Here is a 21,780-nt window from a genome sequence, read left to right as displayed (position 1 = left end):
AAGCTACAGACCAATAGCCGCAATTCTCCGGTGCTAATTTGATTGGGTAAAAATAAAAATTAATTATTAGAATTAATTTTATATTTTTTAACAACTAAAATAATATTTTAGTATAGTTTTTATGTTATAACTAGTAAAATAATAATAATAATGTTTCGTTGACGTCGTTGGCATAAAACAAAGGGGTCTCGTTAGATCCCATAACTTGCACTCGATAATACCAATTGTTGTAATTGAGGTTTCTCTATATCTGTCCTCAAGGCATAACTGAATTAATTACGACAGAGTAAATTTGTAGAAAATGATAAGAATTCAAATTTTGACAAAGCTAAGCAATACCTTCCTCCATTATGACCAATTATAATTTCTCAATTTACCTCCTCACAAAAGAAGATATTTCTCTATACCCAATTGGTGAAGTAGAATACTACAAGAGAACATTCATCAAGTAGCCCTCGACTTAATCCTACAATCGAAGTTTATCATCAATTTCCACCATAGTTTCAAAGCACCGAGTTCCGCTCGCTCTGCCATTAATGACAAATCAACAAAATTATGCTTGTTCCGATGTTTTAATAATGTTATCGAGAGTAAGGTACAGAAAATTTGATCAACACAGCAACCGACCGTGCTACATTTTTTCAGCATATAAACATCTGCTGAATAAGGTCACATTGTGGACATAACTATAAAGACAAATACATCTATTAGAAAGACCCAAACAATTGTAATTAAGGGAGGAAAAGGAATGGCTCCAGATAATTTTCAACATGCTCCTGTAGGTTGGAGGATAACAGTAAGTTGCATGGAAATGGTTAGCGACGAGGAGAATTTGTCAAAGAAAGTACTCCGGGAAGGACCACATGATGAATTTTGCAAATATGTCAGACTCGAGAAATTCTATGTGTGCGGCTCGGCCAATGTATGTATTCAAGTTTTTGGCTTGAGAAGATGTGTCAAAATTCACATCACACCGCTCACTACAAGAAAATCGGTCTTTAACAACACTCAAAAGACATCGGTTTTATGTCAAAACCGATGTCTTTTACTTTTTAACAACGGTTTTAACAAAAACCGATGTCTTTGAGACATCGGTTAGAACCTACGACAACGATTTTTGGAGGCTACAACAACGGTTTTAAAAACCGATGTCTATGTGCGCTTTCAACAACGGTTTTTGAAGACTACGACAATGGTTTAAAAACCGTTGTCTATTTGCGCTTTCAACAACGGTTTTGGAAGCTATAACAACATTTTAAAACCGATGTCTATTTGCGCTTTCAACAACGGTTTTGGAAGCTATAACAACAATTTAAAACCGTTGTATATTTTCGTTGTCTTTGAGAGGTTGATTGGAGACTACGACAACAGTTTTTTGAGAATACAACAACGGTTTTAAACCGTTGTCTATGTGCGCTTTCAACAACGGTTTTTGAAGACTACGACAACGGTTTGAAAACTGTTGTCTATTTGCGCTTTCAACAACGGTTTTGGAAGCTATAACAACATTTTAAAACCGATGTCTATTTGCGCTTTCAACAACGGTTTTTGAAGACTACGACAACGGTTTGAAAACCGTTGTCTATTTTCGTTGTCTTTGAGAGGTTGATTGGAGACTACGACAACAGTTTTTTGAGGATACAACAACGGTTTTAAACCGTTGTCTATGTGCGACAACATTTATTCGCAAACAATTCTTATCCGTAATTATATTAATTTACTACTCTAGTTCTCTTTCCAAACTCTACTTAACTTTACTTAGTAGTAGGTGACTACTGATGATTAACTATAAATAGTTTAAAAAAAACTTATTTCTTTTTCCCATCCGCCGCTCGACTTAACACGCACTGCCCTTTAGGTTTTTGTCGCGCCGCACCTTTCTGTTCTTCGCGCTCCCGACGTCTCGTCTCTGTCTTAACCCTAGACACTGCCGCACCTTTCACTGCCGCATCTTCGATCTTCTCCGCCGCTTCAACGACACTTCAACGACACCGCCGCGTCTTCAACCTCCCCTCCCCTTCTCAACCGACGTTCGGGAGATCTCCGCCGCTTCGCTTCCTCCGGACCTTCGTCTCCACTAAGCTTCCTCCGCAACCTTCGTCTCCACTAAGCTTCGCTTCCACCGCCGCTAAGCTTCCTCCGCAACCTTTGGCTCCACTTCCACACCTCCCCTCCTATCTCTTCGAGTGGCCCACCTCCCCTCCGCAACCGCCGCAAAGCTTCTTCGCCTTCGTCAGCTCCGTAGCCGACAGAGCAAGCCAACACCGCATCCCTTTCGCCTTTCACCACCGTCTACTGTCACCGATTCTTCCTCGACTGACTTGCTGCACCGACGCTGAAGCCTTATTCCCCCTTCCTTAACCAGATTCTTTCCTTTTCGGTTTGCTGCCGCAGGGAGAAGATAGGGGAGCCACCGCCGTTGATTTCCTTCCTCAGTCCTCCGCCCTTGCTGCCAGCTTGGAGAAGACCAGAGCTTGAGGGGAAACTAGGGCAAGATCGGTCCTACATTTTCTTGGATTTTAATTGAGGTATAATCTGATCTAGTTAACCATTTCTTTGATCATGAGTAAATACCAAACTTTTAACACGATGTGTGAAATAAGAGTAAGTTCACTATGGCTTGTGGAAAAAAGTGTTTGTGGTTATTGATTGCTATTCTCTAGAAACATATACTGATTACTGATAATATTTGCTTTTGTCTTATAGTGATCAGATGAAATAAACACTAATTCATAATTAGTTGGGTGTCTTCTGGCATTTTATTTTTCATTTACAATGTTGTCTCAATCAAATGGATGTTCTTTTCTGGGTAGGAGAAACTTGCTTCTCTTAATATTCACATATAAGTTGCTTTTGTCTGAACCACCCTGTTACATGCTTAAATCTCTTTGGCAAAAATTATGATAGATCTTTTAAACTAGTTTCACATCTTAAGTTTATAATTGAAACAATTCTCCTTAAATTATATGTAGCATGTACAAAATGTATAAACTTGACTTCGAAGGCAAATCTGATTTCTTCTGCATTGTTGCTGTAAACATACGAGTTGGTTAAATTCTATAAACAATTCTCAATTTGGAGAGCAATGATTTTTGTTAACAATGTGATATTTTTGATTCATCAGTACAACAAAATGGACAAAGCATGGATGTCAAAGGATAGATTATCACATGAATTTGAAGTTGGATTGGAATATTTTTTGCAATTTGCGCTGCAACATGCTGCTAATCCTACTAGTATACCTTGTCCTTGTACAAAATGTGGAAATCTATGGAACAATAATATTAACAGCATAAGGGCACATGTGTACTGCAATGGTATAGACTTAACATACAAAAAATGGATATGGCATGGGGAAGAATCTATATTAGGGGATTTAAAGAAAGAGAAAGATGCATATGGAGAATGTGAAAACTATTTTGCTGCTGATGAACCTGTAGATATGGTACACGCTGCATATGAAAGTTCACAGAATCCAGATCAATTTATAAAATTACTTGAAGATGCTGAAAAACCTCTGTATCCTGGGTGTACAAAATTTACAAAGTTATCTGCAATTGTGCAGTTATATAACTTGAAGGCGAAATACAGCTGGAGTGATACTAGTTTTACTGACCTACTTATCTTGTTTGGAGAAATGCTTCCTGCTAGAAATGAATTGCCTTTATCTTTATATGATGCAAAGAAAAGCTTATGTGCAATGGGGATGACTTATAAGAAAATACATGCTTGCCCTAATGATTGTGTCCTATACTGGAAGGAGTACGAGGATTTTACCCATTGTCCTACTTGTGGGATGTCAAGGTGGAAGTTGGCCAAGAATTCAAGGATAATTGAAGGAGTCCCTGCAAAGATTTTATGGTACTTTCCTCCTATTCCTAGATTTCAAAGAATGTTTCGGAGTAAGGAAATATCTAAGGAGTTAACTTGGCATGCTGATAAAAGAGTATGTGATGCCTATATGCGACATCCAGCTGATGCACCTTGTTGGAGACTTGTGGATCATAATTGGCCAGATTTTGCTTCTGAGAAGAGAAATCTAAGATTGGCCATAGCAGCTGATGGGATTAATCCGCATAGTTTGATGACTTCTACATATAGTTGTTGGCCAGTAATAATGATTACCTACAATCTTCCGCCATGGTTGTGTTTAAAGAGAAAATATATGATGCTGACGTTGTTGATTTCTGGTCCTAAACAGCCGGGAAATGATATTGACGTGTACTTGGCACCTTTGATTGATGATTTAAAAGAATTATGGGAAGTTGGTGTTGAAGCATATGATGCACACCGAGAAGAAAGATTCTTGCTTAGAGCTGTCCTATTATGGACAATTAATGATTTCCCAGCATATGGAAACATGTCAGGATGTACTGTCCTCAAATGAATAAACTTGCTGTTCAGAGGATTCATGGAGATAAACAGAGTGTGGAATTTAATGAGTATGGACAGCCAGTGGGGCAAAAGGCTTGTGAACTGCAGAGTTTTATTGGTGTCCTTGCTAGGGAAAAAGTTAATATTAATTACCACTCTTGGAAGCAGGTTCCGAATGAAGTTAAGAACATGATATGGGAATCCGTCAATGTAAGTAACATGACACTTATGTGATACAATTTTTTCTTATATTTTAGTAATTTACTTTAGAATTTTTGTGTGTAGTTGACATACAAATTGGACCCTAAATGGAGGAATGGGTGTTTGACATCTGCAAATGCAAAGTGGCGTCAGTATAAAACTCACCTTACCAGGACATTCATCCGACCAAATAGAAATAATCCGAAGCTTCTGAACAAGGTTCCTCAAGGGCATTGCATATCACCTAAAGATTGGAGTAGTTTCGTTATTAGTCGGATGTCTGAAGACTTTATAGTAAGTTTTTATGTTGTTGTTTTTAACTTTAGTTGATTTATGTGAATTTCTTCATTGTGGTTATAATTCATCTATCAATGTGTAGAAAAAAAGTGAACTACAAAGTCAAAGAGTCAAGGCAAACTTATACCCTCACCGACTTTCTCGAAAAGGATATGCAGGGTTGTCTCAAGAAATAGTAAGTATTTAGTTAACATTAAATTCCTACTTATGGTCGATTTTTTCATTGGTGTTAAATACATGTTGACTTCGTGTGTTCTTTTGCTTGCAGTCCAGTGAATTATGTGATGACGAGGAGATAAACAGAGCCATTCTCTGGAAGAGAGGACGAATCAATAAAGAAGGGGACTTTGTCGGCGATGCGTTGAAGCAAACAGTGAATCAGATTGTAAGAAAAATTAGACATAATTTGCTTTTTAATTTGTACATATATGATATATGTATATATTTAAAGTTAATGTTTTTTGATGCGTGACAGGATGATTATATTGTGCAAAAGAAGGATGGTAAACTGTCATGTCTGCTAGACTTCATGTTCGCTGCATGTTAAATATTGTAGGCAACATTTTTCTGTCAAACTAAAATGGTTGGAATGAAGGTCTATGCTCCAACGACTCTAGCACCTGCTCAGGACTTCTGGCTGCTAAGATATACTAAAATTCTTGAAGACAACAGTCTTGTGGTAAGCACCTGATCCCTAGTTTGGCCACAATCTGCAACAGTCCAGCAACTTCAATGTATGCTTGACAAGTTTTTCCCCTTTCACAATCTAAATTATATCTGACAAGGTCTGTCAAAGATCTCTCAATAGCATGCTAGGTGGTCCAAGCATGCCCCCCTGGAACATTTTGTAAGGTCAGAAATGTTGCCCAGTGGTTATTTGATAAGACCATGTGAGGATGGTGGCTCTATGATTTATATCATTGATCATTTCGATTTTCAGGTAAATTATTCCTTATTTTCTTTATTGGATTATTTTATGTTGTCCATGGATATTGTTTCCCCCTTTAAGCATTGCATTCATTGAATATATAGTATTTCTGACATATCTTCTGCAAATATCAGCCTAGTAGCATGCCATACTATAAACGATGCTGCTGCTCTGACAGTGAAGGCTGATGATAAAGCAAAAGCTGGTAAGTTATCGGTCCATTTGTGTTGTGCATCATGCCTTGTGCTTTAACTATAAACTATGTAATTTCACTTGCATCCATATTTCAGATGTATAGTAGAACCTGATTTAGAGACTTACCGTCCATCTCGATTTTAACACTTTCCTGCTCAATCTGGTGAGTATACCATACTTTACACATCCTGGCCCTATCATGTTCAAGGTGAAGATGACACCTGCATTTGTTGTAATTCAAATCGGCACCAAAGGTCTGGAGTTTGCTCGCTAATCATTGGATTATCACACAATAAGGAATTACTTGTATGTGTATCGACTATGGGTGGTAGACGTGGTACAACCAGGACTGGAGGTGAATGGAGTGGCTCATGATTCATTGCTATGCTATATGGAGATTTTGTTTACTTTTCCCTTTTGGATTTGTAGTACAGCAGTCAAAAGGTTATTTGTAAACGTTGAGGAGGATGAAAACAATGTAATATGTTGCAAGAAGAATAATTTTTGTTAGTTACTTTTGATTATTTGTAAATATTGAGGTGATTAAATATATCTATGTTTTTGTATTTGTGATTTGTTTGATGAATTTATATATTATGATAATTTTGTCATCTTGCTCGATCATAAAAAAAATAAGTGATATTACATCGGTCGAAAACCGTTGTTAAAATTGATGTTAAACAGATATTACATCGGTTTTACACCGTTGCCAAACCGATGTCGTTGTGATATTACATCGGTCGAAAATCGTTGTTAAATTGATGTTAAACATATATTACATCGGTTTTACACCGTTGCCAAATTGATGTCGTTGTGATATTACATCGGTCGAAAACCGTTGTTAAATTGATGTTAAACATATATTACATCGGTCTTACACCGTTGCGAAACCGATGTCGTTGTGATATTACATCGGTCGAAAACCGTTGTTAAATTGATGTTAAACATATATTACATCGGTTTTACACCGTTGCGAAACCGATGTCGTTGAGTGATATTACATCGGTCGAAAATCGTTGTTAAATTGATGTTAAACATATATTACATCGGTTTTACACCGTTGCAAGTTCCGATGTCGTTGTGATACATATATTACATCGGTTGTACACCGTTGCGAAACCGATGTCGTTGAGTGATATTACATCGGTTTTACATCGGTTACAAACCGATGTCGTTGAGTTGTATTACATCGGTTAAAAAACGATGTCTAAAATGTCAGACCTTTTACAACGCCTTCATAGACATCAGTCGATTTTCTCATAGACATCGGTTTTCCACCGATGTCTATGACTGTTTTTGTTGTAGTGATTACAATTCCTTGACAGAATAAAATTTATTTAAAAATAGATGAAAATATAATAGGGGATCGAGCCTAATGGCGTAGGAGGATTCATATAGATGACCCCACTTAGGGATAAAGGCTTGGTTGTTGTTGTGGTTCTTAAATAGGTATTAGTTGACTCAGAACATGCAATTGTCTGCTTGCTTACAATGGTAATTTTTCCAATGAAAATAAAAAAAGAATGATCATCATGCATAACAATTAGTAACAATATTTATGCGTTGATTAAACTAGGGATCATGCAGGAGTAAAAATTGAAAGTCAATTATGCTAATTAAGCCAGATTGAAATCACAATTACGTTATGCAATTTTCATTTGTTCTTTTTTCTCTAACAAAAAGATAAGACGAATCAGTTCCAGGAACTGTGAATTAACATGTTTGATAATGCTATTTGTTTTGATTTTGTCAAAATAAAATAGGTTTATCTTTTAGACCTTTAAAATGAACAATGAACCCACATTATCTTTTGAATGTTTAATCATAGTTTTCAACACTTCATCTGAGTTGCAGATGCTACTAGCAAGGTAGATTTGTATGAGAAGTTGCATACCTCGTTTACTCAATATTGTTGATTAATATTATCCTTATAATTAATGTTTTTTTTATCTTATGTAGGGATATGAATTGGACGCATTTATTAATATACTTTTTGTGTATATACATTAGTCATTTTTATTAGTATATACTTTTTAAAGAATTAATACCAATTGCATACGCCAACTCGTATGCACCCATGAATGTGCCGATTATATACCACCTACATGCACTTTTTATAAACTTGTGTTTAATCATTATAAGTATTTATGGAAAAAATGAAAACACAACTAATGGTCTATTCTTTTGCTTAAACTTTATGAAAATATGTCCTGTGATAGACTAAAAGCACAAGCAAATGCCATGGAAAGAATACAGTTTGCATCAGGAACAACTTTGTATCCATGGGCTTCAACTTTAAAATTCTTGAAGATAGAGCTAAAACATGGTACCTGTGGGGAGGACAGGAGGATGATGTTCTTGAAATATTCCAGTGTCTTCTTCTGAAAAAGAATAAGAAAGCATTCATGAAACTCAATTCGTGTAATAATGATAGAAAAGATACAAAGATTTATAACTATTAGCAATTAAATAATGAACAATATGAGAACCAGGAAAGTCACACAATGAAACAAAGACATAAGTAGTCTTAACAGAAAAAAAATTATAATATTATTTGCATTCATTATTTATTTCATGAGCAGGAAAGACACATTGGAACAAATAAATATGATACTTAAAATGTCTGACCTTAGTTGAAGCCTAGCCATGCACTTTAACTGTTGTGAACATAACCTATCAAGTATCTTAATGCAAGGTTCTAAATCTTTAAGCTGTGCTGAAGTTTCAGTTTCTAATATACAGTTCCAATACCATATCATGTTATGTCGTTATAGTTTTTACACATATTTAATTGAATTATAATTCTAATTTTTAGCTTCAGTCAGTTATAAATTGTAAACCTGTTCAATTTCATAATGAATTACACTTATAATCTATTCTTTTGCAAATATAATGAAACGAGCAATGAAAAAAAATGAGGCGTTGCCTGTTCTGTAGAAAGAGGGCATGCTTTACTTTAGAACTCTGCAACATTGGAACAATTTCATATTTGAAGACCCAAGATATTTTCATTGTTAAGAATTTAATTTTATTTGAAATGAACATATATTTTTATAGGTTTATGCAATTTTGTTTGAAATTTATTCAAGAGAATTTGAAAAAAAAAATCAAGCATTAAATATCACATTCTTATTATATTTTATTTGATCAAATCTAAATAGAACTATTAGCTACAATAAATCAGTTCAAATTTGTCATTTAGTTTTAACATTTTTTTTAAGTGACTACAATTATTAGAGTGGCCAACAAATAGACAGATGTTCAAATTTTAGGATGTAAAATATTATATTTTAGTTTTAAATTAGATTTAGGATTTTGTAATTAATTTTATATCATAAAATTTCTAAAAGATAAAAAAATGAATCTCAGTGCGCACCTATTTCCTTGACACTCGAACCAAAGCTGAGAAAAAAACCCAAAAGAGAAGGAGAAGCTCCACATAATCTTGTTGAATCCTATTTTTTGTTGCTTATTTACATAAACTCCCTTGTTCTCTCCCAATGTCACAAAATTTAGAATATGAAAAAAAACATATTGATGCTAGATACCAAATTTTATCCTATTTAAAACTTTCTATTTTAAATAACTACTTACCTAAATCAAATTAAAATTTAAGTATATATATATATAGGATAGTCTAATTCAATTTTATTTAATTAGAATAATGATATTTTTATAATGTTAAAAATTATTTATTTCCCTTTTATTTTCTTCCTCCATACACTCCTCACTCTCCTCCCTTGAACCCTCTTGCTTGCCCATAACACTCGTCATCTGTCCTAAGATACTCTTTCTCTCTCTAGTATCTTCTCCCCTCTCCTTTCCCTCATCTCTTTTCTCTCCTGTTTCTTTCACAAACCACTGCTCCGATGTCGATGCCAAAGCATTTCTCATGTCTATCAATGGGAAGAGTAAATTCTACAAGGCAGAGTTCAACACCTCAATCCATGCCTTTAATGCATTCACTTCATGCTAAAGATAATTGTGTTTTCAAAAGCATGTTGCACCTAAAATGTGTCACTTTCACTAACGCAGAGGCATGATTAGACTACACTTATCCTTTCTCATCTAGATATAACTAATTATATGGCTACCATGTTCACAAGCAATACAAATCTAGGAAACTAGGGAACTCGTTAATATACCCTATGGAGCAGATCATGCATTTTGGATCAACAACGCCAAACATGCATAATGAATATACGCATCTGTTATTAAAAATTCCTCATAAAAATCGTGAAAATAAACTAGAATAACCAAAAGTTCATATTGGAAATAGGGAGAGCTACCACATATTGAAATTCCTTTTTTACTTCTTCAACTGACTATGGACAGGACATCTAACAGAATGGCATAAGAATAACAAACCATTACCTTCAATAAAATAATTACTCTTGTACCCAAATTTTCAACTTCTAGGTATATAAATTTTGTATTATGCGGCAATTTAAGGTATATTAATAATTGTAGTTTGATTTTACCATAGAGAGTTTGTAAAAGAAGGTATTCTGGAGATCTGGATCATCAGTAGAGGTCAGTTGATGAATGCATTGGGCACCCTTTAGTTTCTTCAGAAGCCACATTCCTGAATTGAACAAAGAGTTTGAGCTATACAAGTACCCTAAATGTGGTCCCGATATAGACATATACGTATGCAAGTGCTTTAGAAATGGTTCCATTATACTCTCTGCAAAAGATCATAGGAATTAGGGAAAGAAATTTAATGGAACAAAAAATACTTAAAATTATTTGAAAGTTACGTGTTAAGGCACTTCTTATGATAATGTTTCCGATAGAATGTCCAACAAAACTAAGCTTTATGCCTTTACAGCCTCCATATCTTGAAAGCTTATCCATCTTCTTTCTAAGGAAGAGAATCACTTCTGTAGCTAACCTGTTGCCCATTTCTCTAAAATCTCCTGTAGTCTTCTCTTCATTAACTTCTGACATGAGACATTCAGCTCTAGGATCTAGCAAAAGCCATTGATTCCGAACAAGTCGTAAGTCCAGATGGTGTCCCTGTTGTCACATGAATGTAGGTAGAAACAGTCAGACATGCTAGAATCTATGAAGAAATAAATTAGACTAAAAATCAAAAGAGTGACCCTTTTATCACATATCATCAAAAGGACACCCTTTTTTAAAAATTATCATAACAGCGTACCACTCAAAAAATTTTATCCAAAACAACCCTGTGTGATATACCTTAGAGCTATTCTGGTCAAAGCAACTCCAGCTTATTTTCTGGTTTTTTATTTTTATTTTTTTGGTTTTTTAATATACTAATTAGAAGAGAAAAAAAGGAAAAATAAGGAAAACAAAACAAAAGGAAAGGAAAAAGGAAAAATAATAGAATAGAAAATCATACTAAGAAATAAAAAACCTATTTTTTTTATTTTCTATTTTTAATATCTAATTACTAAAAAAAGAAAAGGAAACAAAAGTAAAAAAGATAACAAAGAAAGGAAAACCAAAAATAGGAAAATCACCTTAGAGCTAGTTTGGTCAAAGCTCCAAGGTTGGAGCTGCTTTGATCAAAATAGTTCAAGGTCACGTTGTTTTGTACAAAGCAGTTCCAAGGTGGAGTGCAGAGGGTATTTTAGGCAGAAAATATTAATAGGTCACTCTTGATTTTCTGCCAATAAATCAATGCAAAGTAGATTCTGCACTAAACCTAGCAGACTGTCCATTTACACAAGATAGATCTATACAACAACAACAACCAAGCCTGTAATAAGAATGTAACTACTGTTAGGCCATATTTCAGTTTCTGCACTTTAGAGATAATGTTGCATGCAGTTACAACCTTTACCTAGTTGTAAAAATTGGTCAAACAGATCACCCTCGATGAAATGGTACTGGCAAAGGCTAATCTGATCTTTCTCGAGAAATTGAATATAGAAGTTTAAAAGCACTTGAGTATACTCAAGAGCATACTATGGACTAAAAAAGTAGATATTCCTACGGATTCTAATGTCAAATCTATATGACCATAGAAGAAGCCATTAATTTATCTAGGGATATACAAAAGGCTGGTAGGAAAAATAACCTATCTCATAGTCAACCTGACATCATATTTACACGATTAGTTTGATCAGCCACTTTTTAAAAAACTCATGACATGAACATTGGATGGTAGACTTCTTCAATAACTTAAAAATTCTCTGAGAAAAGATACTTTATTTCATGAGTGAGATCATCATTGGATTTTGGGTTATTTTGATATAGAGTGGATAAACTATCCTAGAAATAGAAGATCTTACATCTCGATATTGTATATTCTTGAGAAGCAATCTAGTGAGAAATAAACTGTGGTTGCTAAATAAAATGTGGAGGTAGAGTATATCCCCACAACAATAGCAACATGTGAACTAATTTGGGTTAAGCAGCTAATGACTAAGATAGGGTATACACCAACAGGGTTTATTGTAACAATCAAACAACTACGCACATAGGTTGTTGACCAAGTGTTCACGAGTGCAAAACCATATACATTGATTGTAAAATCATAAGATAGAAGGCGCAAACAAAGGAAATCATTACTTTATTTGTCAACTCTAATGATCTGCTAGTGGACCTATTGACCAAATCTTTAAAAGACATATAGTTAGTTGAGTATATTTTTAGGAAGCTAGGTTCTACAATATATTCCAACTGTCTTGAGGGGGAGAGGGAGTCATATAAACAAGTTTATATAAATAATGGTTTATATGTAACATACCTTGTTGACTCTAGGTAGTGGGGGCTATCTAGGCCACTATGAGGAAATTTCACTCAAATCAACATGAACTACAGATGCTAGTTAATATCAAAAGAATGCAAGGAATCAACTGGCAATGTAATGGAGGATAAACCTGAAAACCATGGACAAAGACAACTGCATGTAGTACATGGCTGCTCTTATTTCCCATGCTGAACTTGGGCACTAAATTTTCTTCCTCAATTATTGTGGCATCATTCTGATCCAAAGAAAGCTGTGATGAATTGTTGGGAAAGTTAATAGCATGCTGTTCTACAAGAACAACAGGTACTCGTGAAGGATCACGAAAAATGTGCATGTCTTGAATATATAGGCCATTGATCTGCACACGACCTATGAAATTTAGAAAATTCAGGTAAAAGTTATCATATTACCAATTAAACAATTATGATATCTCACTTTCATTTGGTTGATACTTTTCCGCTGAAGTTCCGCACGTGCCACTGCAATTTGAGTTGGCTGCACATAATGGAAAAGGAAAACTTATTTTCCTTTGTAGTTAAAAAATATTTCTACAAAATAATCTGCATGTCATACAAGTCTGATAAAGTTAAATTGACATTGTTTAACATACTTCATCACTGGACTTTCTTGGACCGACATTTCCAGGTCCATTATGGTGAGAAGAATCATCAGCTCCACTTTTCAAGTAACGGTGGGGAACTTGAGTTTTCAGATGAACCATCCATATCGACCATTCTGCCTTGCGTCCCAGAGCCCAAGTATCATGGAGATGTTCAAGTATGGAAAATCTATTTTTCCTAAGAGCCAAAAGAAAACTACCTTATTCACTGACTTAACATAGCGACCATAATTGCAAGAGTACCCATTGTAATATCACATCATATTTCCAAACAATATGCAATATAAATAGGTGAAGATTAGCTTCTTCATAATATAATGATCAAAATAAATTTAGACTACCAATTATCCATTTGACATTTTTTCTTATTTTCTACATGCTATAAATCTAGCAGCAAGAATCTGTTAAGTATCACACAGATATAATCTTTGCTAATAATGATGTTTACACATGTTCACCACTATTGTTCAACAGCATTGTAACTTTCAAATCTTACTTACCACTGAGCATTTTCAAACAACATATTCATGACAATTATAAAGATGCAAATCCAAAAATGTGTTGGATCATTTCATTCTGGACATGCAATATTCTGTAATTCATCCCTTAAATTACTCAAGAAACTATGTTGCTTACTTACATAAGTGAACAAATAACATTATCAGAAAGGCATTTACATCATCAAATTCATACCTCCACAATCATTCCAAAGATCAGAATGTAATACTCACTATATTAACTCACGAGGAGAAGAAAACCCATACCTATGGAATTTCAAAAACGTACTCCATAGGAAAGACAGATGGCTACCCAAAGTGAAACATACATTCAACAGTTCTTCCTTAGACAGAGAGAAGAGCTTGGCATCATTTCCAAAATCAGCTGTATTGTCTGATTTCTGCATAATCAATTATAAGCATCAATTGAAAACGAACCTTAAATGATAAATTCTGTTGGTTAAATGACCAAAATTCACAAGGAAATTCACTACATAAGAACAAGCTGACAATTACCTCCAAAATATTTTGTAGCATCCCAGCCAAATGTCCAACACCCATCTTTGACCTATAAAGGCCCCCATCACCGGTAGATAAATCAGTTTTCAATGAAGAACCAACAAACTCAAATCTACCAAGATTCAGGTCAGCATCATGAAAATCATCAATTGGTTGACCTATTGTGCTGCTCAAGTTTTTCATTTCTTCCAAAAGCATCTCACGAGAAACAAACAGTGACTTCACAGTCTCAATGGCTATTGAGCACCAACCATGACCTAATAACTGACATTTCATAAAAAAAAAATTAGCCATGTGCAAAAGGTCGACAACGTAACAGGCATAAGATCAAGTTAATTCAGTTGTGCATGAGGTTGTTCTAATTTCTAGATCAGTGCATGGAATAATAATCAAGATATCTCATCAACTTCATAAACATAAATATGCAATAAAATATTCAACAAGTGAGAGAGATCTGCATGCAATGCTCAGGAATAACACATCATTAAATACAAATTGAATGTCTGATTCAACATAATTGATTGAAAAAAAAAAAGCAAGTTAAATTTCACTAGGTATGCATGAACTGCAGATTCAGGAGGATAAGTAGCCAAATTCTTAATTACTTCATTGATATTATCAAGAACAGAAGCAACAGAAACACCATCTGATTTTGAGAATCAGATCAAGGATTTTAAGAATGTCGTTTATTGGGAGGTATCCCTAGTATCCATCCAATGAATCATTGAATCACTACTCATTGGTGCACAGGAGTGATACAAAAGACATCTTATATTTGAATTTTAAAATGTTCCTTATGTGGCAGGACATTCACTATCAATAAGTCCAATCAATCACCATCTCATTAGTGCATAGAATAAGGGGAGCAAGTTGGAACCACAGTTTAAAAAAAAACAACATCCAGAAGGTATACGGTTGAGTCACTGCATAATGTATATAGAAGGGTGATGTAATACAAGAACACTATAATAAGAAATTAATGTAGTACAAAAAGGCACTAATACCAAATTGAATCAAACTCACAGACAAAATAAGTTGTATCAAACAAACAAATTAAATTTTTAGCATCAAGTTGAAATCAAATTGGATTTGAAATAAACTCATTGAGTAGTTGTAATGATTAGAGTCACGTGGATTTGAACCGGGGTCGATTTAAATTTGTTTTTGCCACTTTAGAGCCAAAATAAATTTGTAAACATGGGCAGTTCAATTTAGACACGTCGGGACGAGTTAGTGAATTTTTGAGGAGTTGAAGATAGTTCAATTTAGTCAACAACTCCCAAGAAGTCTTTAAAAGCATCTAATCTGCCCTGCATCAACTGACTAGTCTTTGAGCATCAATGAGCTGATAACTGCTAGCCGCTATTGAGTAACCACTCCAACGATCACTTTGATCAACTGTTTGCTCCATCAGTCACTTGCCTTCTTCTTGAAACATTCATTATAACAAATTAACCATTTCATTATAGCCATCCAACTTCGATCAATCGACTACTCCTATCATTAGTCGACTGTTATCAACTCTTATCTACTGTTACAACAAATTAATCGTTTCATTACAATAAATTAACTGCTATTTCAGTTGATTCAAGTGATCATCAGTAACTGCTTTTCCAGGGATGACAAAACAGAATGTTTAAAACAAATAGAATATTTCCAGGTCATCTGCTGACTTAGCAATCTCGACTGATAATTTCAATTTAGTTGACTAGAGTGGTGACTAAGCCAATTCTAAAACTTTGTTCATGCCTAATCTAGCTCTCAATTCCCTATAATTACATGTTCACTCCATTCATTGTTGCACAAATAAAATTTGTCAAGCCACTAGAAGGACCTTATATGGAATCTTCTTTGCCTTGCCAATCCTTCCATCAGCTAGGACTTTGTTTTGCCAAGTATCTGATCATCCTGCTGAGACTTGTTCTGGCTAACTATCTGATCACCCTTAATCTATAAGGGCATCCGATCATAGTTTGTGACCTACTCCTGCATGTATTCGTCACAAACTAATCAAGCACATATTCTGACTTAACCTTTTGCCTAATATCAAAACTGATTGCATTGACAAAAAGAAGTAAAATAAATTCTTTGTGATAAGTTTCGTCAATTGAAAAACTTATTCAATCCCTTGCCAAATTCCACACTACTTCTTTGCCTAACTCCACATTGAATTCTCCCCTTAGTTGTTGTTGAATTCCTCTTTTACAGATATTTTTTAAGGTTTTAGGTCTTAAGTGGGGGTCTTCTTTGAAAAACATTTGATGAATCTAAGTCATAAACCATCTTGCAGTATGTTTCTGTACCTTTAAACAACCAAACCACCTTGAGATGTATGCATCAAACCCTATCTCTTAGCTCTCTGTAGCATCAAAAATCACACTAATTCAAGTACATAGAGAAACTTATGCACAAAACATTACGGAGAATTCAAACTGAGTTTGCTTTTCATAAATGCATCATCAATCCCTAATTTTAGGGGTTTTACTTAAGATCAACCAAATAAACAATAAAATTAATGTATGATCTATGCTAAATTTAAAAAAAAAGACATCAATTATAATTTATGTGTCTTTTCTGTTCACCTACTTAGAAATTTTGTGTTCACTCTGTTTTCTATAATTTTATGTTCACTTTGTGTTTTACTTAGCCTCCATTTTTGTAGGAGGATAAGAATTTAGGGTCCTAGTCGACTTCAGCTAGAGTTAAAGTTGTTCAGAGATATGTTCTGAAAATAAAAATGGATTTTGTCAATAGATAATTTCATCCATTTACATTTGTTTTAGCATTTTATTTACACATGATTTAGTGTATTTTTCATATATATACGAATTATATTTTTCTTACAACAATTTTATTTCTTATATGAGATATTCTTGCTTATAATGGAACCCTGTTATGTTACTTTGACATATGAATACAATGCATAATTGCCTTTTTAGTCGTATGTTGATATCAAGTTTTTTTTTTATCCTTTCCTGTCATGCTTACTGTTATGGCTTTCTAGTGAATTATCACTAGGAGGGGTACCTCCTTATACATGGTGGCATACCCCAAGTCATCACAAACTTGGATATACCAGATTTTATTTTGTACACTTATAGCTTAACTAATGCTATTGATATACAGAGACAACACAGTTGAGAAACAAATACTCGTTGATCTGTATACCAGTAGAAAAAAAGAGAAATTTGGCATACAAGGAAATAAAGATAATTTGGCAGTTTACAGAGAACTAAATAAGCAAGTGAAAAGTCTATAAATACAAACAATGTGAAGATAAATTTGGCATACAAGGAAATAAAGATAAAGGGTTGCACTTCCACCTAGTAGTGTAGAATTTAAGGAAAAATTGTGCTAATAGGAATAGTTAGGACATAATGATCTGCAAGAAAATCAAATGATCACATGAACATATGAATTTGTTGTTCAAACTTCAAAAACACTTACCTGATCAGCTTCAGCATAACATTCTTGAGCAAGAGTGTCCACCTTTGGAGACTTGCTAATATATAAAAACTCAAATGTCAAGAAAACTAGTCAATTTAGCAAATAAGGAAAGAGAAAGAAATTGAGGCTTTTATAAACCTTGGCACCTTCTCGCGTATGCTGGTAGCAGATTTCAGGAAAACAATATGGATACTTAAATCAATAAGCACCGAGTTAAAAGCATCAAAATGAACGGGACAGTATGCATGAAGACCAAGAAGTGCCTTAGGAGGGATTCTGAATTCATGGACTGCAGTTGGAAGCATAACACAAGGGGCTTGAATTTCTTGGCTGTGGAAGAAAAGATAAAAGATAAAAATAGTCATAAAAATCATCAAGAACAAAAAATCAAGTGATCAATCGCAGAAGAGTTTTTATAGGGTGAAAAATGTTTGCTTACCAATTTTCCAGCAATGGAGCATACATAAGTTCAAACTTCAAAACTACTGCAGAGTTTAGCGGTCTCTGGACATTAAAAGTAAAAGATGATGGTATTGACAAATTAAATATTCCCTAAAAATGTGCATGTTAAAAAGGAGGCTAACCTCATCTTTTCCTATTGGAAAGTTAAAAGACACCATGACGGATAATTGAACATCCTGTCTAGCATATTTAACTATGAATGACTGGGTGCTGAAACTGTGCTCTGTATCATCAATCCTCCAAACAGGAAATATACTGTCTGGTACTATATCGGGGGCTGTACAGTTTGACTTAGGATGTTAAAAGTGATGCCCATAAATATTCACAGAGAATGTAGCGAAAAGAAGAGTATATAAATATCAGGACTTTAAGGATATACTATAAATATGTAAATATCAAAATTTTAAGGATATACTATAAGATGTTGAAACACATCACTAAGGTCGCAGTATTTGATGGAAAGTACAAATGAAAACCCACCTATTTGGTTTGCATTTTCTAAACTGTACTCCAAAAGTAGATGTTAACATTAAAATGACTCCAATGAAGCAAACTGAAGTCAGTTTTTTTTGGTGTGCAAGATTAAAGGGTTTGTTTCTACTTCCATTCATATGAACCTTCAGATCCCCTCATATCCAACAGTGGAAAAATTTTATAGGGATATCAAACTGCAAAATCAGTGGAAATTTTCCTCCACAGAGTTAAACAGTTTGATGGTACAGAGGAAATATGATGCAGGAAAAAGATTCATATTTTGAATTTCAAATTCTGATTTTAAGTTGTTTGGTAATTATTGGGTTTGGTTAGTTATCTTTAATTTGGTAGCAGAAATTATTTTTCCTAGTTTAATCTTTAAAAGATTAACAATATGATGTGGATAAGATTTAAAGATCCGTCAATAAATGAGCAGCAAGCAGTCGATTGATGATTGCCAAATCAACCCTGAAGGCTATAAATAGAGAATAGCAACAATTGATTTGAAAATCATGCCCACACTCAGTCTTCTTAAACCTTCATTATCTTTCATTCTACTTGTATTTTCAATTTATTATTGACTAATTGTAAGAGGTTTCTTTACCTCCGATGATTAACTAAAGAGGAGAAAGATAGTGGATATTTTGTGCATAGGTCGTTGGCAACCTGAGGGCTATGAATCACGTAAATTATTGGTGTCACTTTGGTTTGATTTTCTAGTTGTGTTCTTTATTTTTGTTGCTCGCTATTTTCTGTATAACACTAACATTGCAGGCGAGTTTTGGTATGCAACCTCCTCTACCACACTGACATCACGATCCTAGTATTGCTGGGACATGGAATAGAAATTGAGTTTTTGAGAATTTTCTTTAGGTTGTGTGATGCAATCTCCCTACGGTGTGATGCCTGGAACCCTTAGGTGTGATACCTAAGTTTCTGTAATTTTTCTACACTTCTTACCACTTAATTTCAAATTCCTACTCCACAAACCTTTCAACACTCAATCTCTCTTATTATGTTGCATCACTCTCACCTTGACTGAGTTATATGCACCTTGGTCAACCTTATTCCACTTTAATTGAGCTTCTTGCAGTTCAGCTGAGATTACTCAAACGCTGATCTTGCTTCAGCCAAGCTCCTATCATCTTGGTCTTTGCCGGCCAACATCCCTAATCAAGGTTCAAGCCAACATAAGTGATTGGTAGACTTCTATATTTGTCATAATTTTCCCATTACAATGACACAGCAAAGCATGAGGTAAATCAATGGGAACATATATATCTTCCATCTCAATCAGAAACTGTAACTGAATACAAACTCTTTTAGGAAAAAATATTCACTAAGTTTTTCTCAAACACACACAAGTTCTGCACCATTCAACCATTACAAGCCTTGTCAAAAAAAAAGAAAGTTATGCTAAAAACAACTAAAATTCTAAAGAATCTAGAGGACAAACTATAAGGACAGTTTCTCAAGACAAGTAGGGCCTGACTGTCTCCTTTTCTGACAAAAAATTAAAAACAAAATTGTACCTTCATATTGAATAACTCTGGATGGAGTCCCATAAGAATGCAGGGTAGGATCTTCTCTCATCGCACTTATCTTTATTTGATACCATCTGCTTTTTCAAATAAAAAATTGACTCAAAACCAAGATGATCCAGCTCGCTTTTTTTTTTCCTCCTGCCGTTGAATGTAAACAGAAGAAGTAGGAACTAGAGGATTACCCCTGCTGAAAGAGATCGAGGTTATGGAAGCGATGAATGTAAATGGCGATCTCATGCACGGTCTCCAGCATGTCGAGAGGGATGAACAGGACTCAACGCGATCGCGTAATCTTGTAGAGGATGGTCAATGGGGTTAGGGCCGTGAGGCATCTAATCCTCCGAAATGCAAGCGATCAAAAGAACCTAGCATGCCTCATCTCTGCACCCAGATCTCATATTAACAATTAATTCTCCCGATCCATCTTCAAGTCAAGGATTAGAGTAATGTGAGATCATGAAGCCAATCCAGGATTTCTTACTTCTCTAGGGTTTCGGACATGATCGCGGAAGGAAGAGGCGAGGACGGAGGGCGCGGAAGGGGAAGACGGAGAAGGCGGGCGTTCAGTCTCCTCTTATTTTCGTGGGGAGGATTATTTTCGTTTTGCATCTATGTTTATTATTTTCTATCAATTTTCTTTTAAAAAATTCTTACCGAAAAAAACTAAATTATTTTTATAAAATTTTAAATAAAAAAATTATCCTCATTGAAATATACCTTTGGCAGCCGAATCTCATCGATAATAGATTTTTTTTTGCTGCAATTGTCTACAATTTTATATATTTAGATATTATTATACGTAGCAAATGATATTATTAATTTTTTTTTCACCTCGAGGGGTCATCTTTTCCTAAGATAAATAAGGTTCTCATGTGATTACTTTTTTTATTTTTGTTTTTCAAAAGCACAAAATTTTATAAAATCTTTTAATAGAGTCTAATTACCATGATCCCGAAACTTAATCATTATTTTTTATTAAATCAGGTATTTAATTTTTTTGACTCAATTAATTTTAGAGATGATGAATTTAATCCCACAGAAATATGTTATTGATCATCAAATAAATTTGCGAACATTGTCCTTCTTAAAAAGTTGATAAGAACTATTGTTTATATATTATGATTTATTTTTTTTCTGTAAAAGATGAGATTTATCATCACAGCGGTCCCACAATCTCATAATCATCTATCAGGAGTAAATTGGAAAGTTACAGTTGACCACCACGAAAAAATTTAACATATATTTTTTTTTATTTTGGCACTCGTGGGCTAGCTAGCTCCATAATTTGCTCACCACCTCTCAAACAATTAAAACAGGAATTCAAGGCTGGGAAAGCTTCAAGCTGTTAATTTCCTGCATGTACGTATGTACGTACGTCCTTATTAACCTGTATCACAATATATCCTCCTTTTCCTCTCCTCTGTTTTCTGCCATCAAATTAAAAAGCTCACAATATATCTCTCCTTAATTTTGCCTCGATCGATCGATCGATCGCCTTC

The 21,780-nt window shown here is 34.4% G+C and overlaps 1 protein-coding gene and 1 pseudogene across 1 annotated transcript; one reads left to right on the top strand and one right to left on the bottom strand.

Annotated features, from left to right (window-relative positions):
* The window catches only part of LOC141820309 (uncharacterized), a 43,778-nt pseudogene that overhangs the window by 7,712 nt on the left and 14,286 nt on the right, over positions 1–21,780 (top strand).
* On the bottom strand, positions 625–20,730 carry LOC141820299 (uncharacterized). The gene is made up of 16 exons (XM_074707589.1): positions 20,464–20,730; positions 20,270–20,355; positions 18,386–18,540; positions 18,241–18,305; positions 17,940–18,131; positions 17,802–17,856; positions 14,352–14,618; positions 14,103–14,236; positions 13,330–13,516; positions 13,155–13,214; positions 12,850–13,077; positions 10,756–11,014; positions 10,477–10,682; positions 8,326–8,376; positions 5,560–5,582; positions 625–980 (listed from the first exon to the last, which is right to left on the bottom strand). The coding sequence occupies exons 1-16, from the start codon at positions 20,532–20,534 to the stop codon at positions 836–838; spliced, it is 2,184 nt and encodes a 727-aa protein (XP_074563690.1). The 5' UTR covers positions 20,535–20,730; the 3' UTR covers positions 625–835.

The sequence above is a fragment of the Curcuma longa genome, unplaced genomic scaffold, assembly GCF_044706935.1.
Source record: "Curcuma longa cultivar G26 ecotype Majalengka, Jawa Barat unplaced genomic scaffold, ITB_CL_G26_1.1 utg3290_np1212_1714210_RagTag, whole genome shotgun sequence".
Taxonomy (NCBI): domain Eukaryota; kingdom Viridiplantae; phylum Streptophyta; class Magnoliopsida; order Zingiberales; family Zingiberaceae; genus Curcuma; species Curcuma longa.
This window is presented reverse-complemented; position numbering and strand designations above follow the sequence as displayed.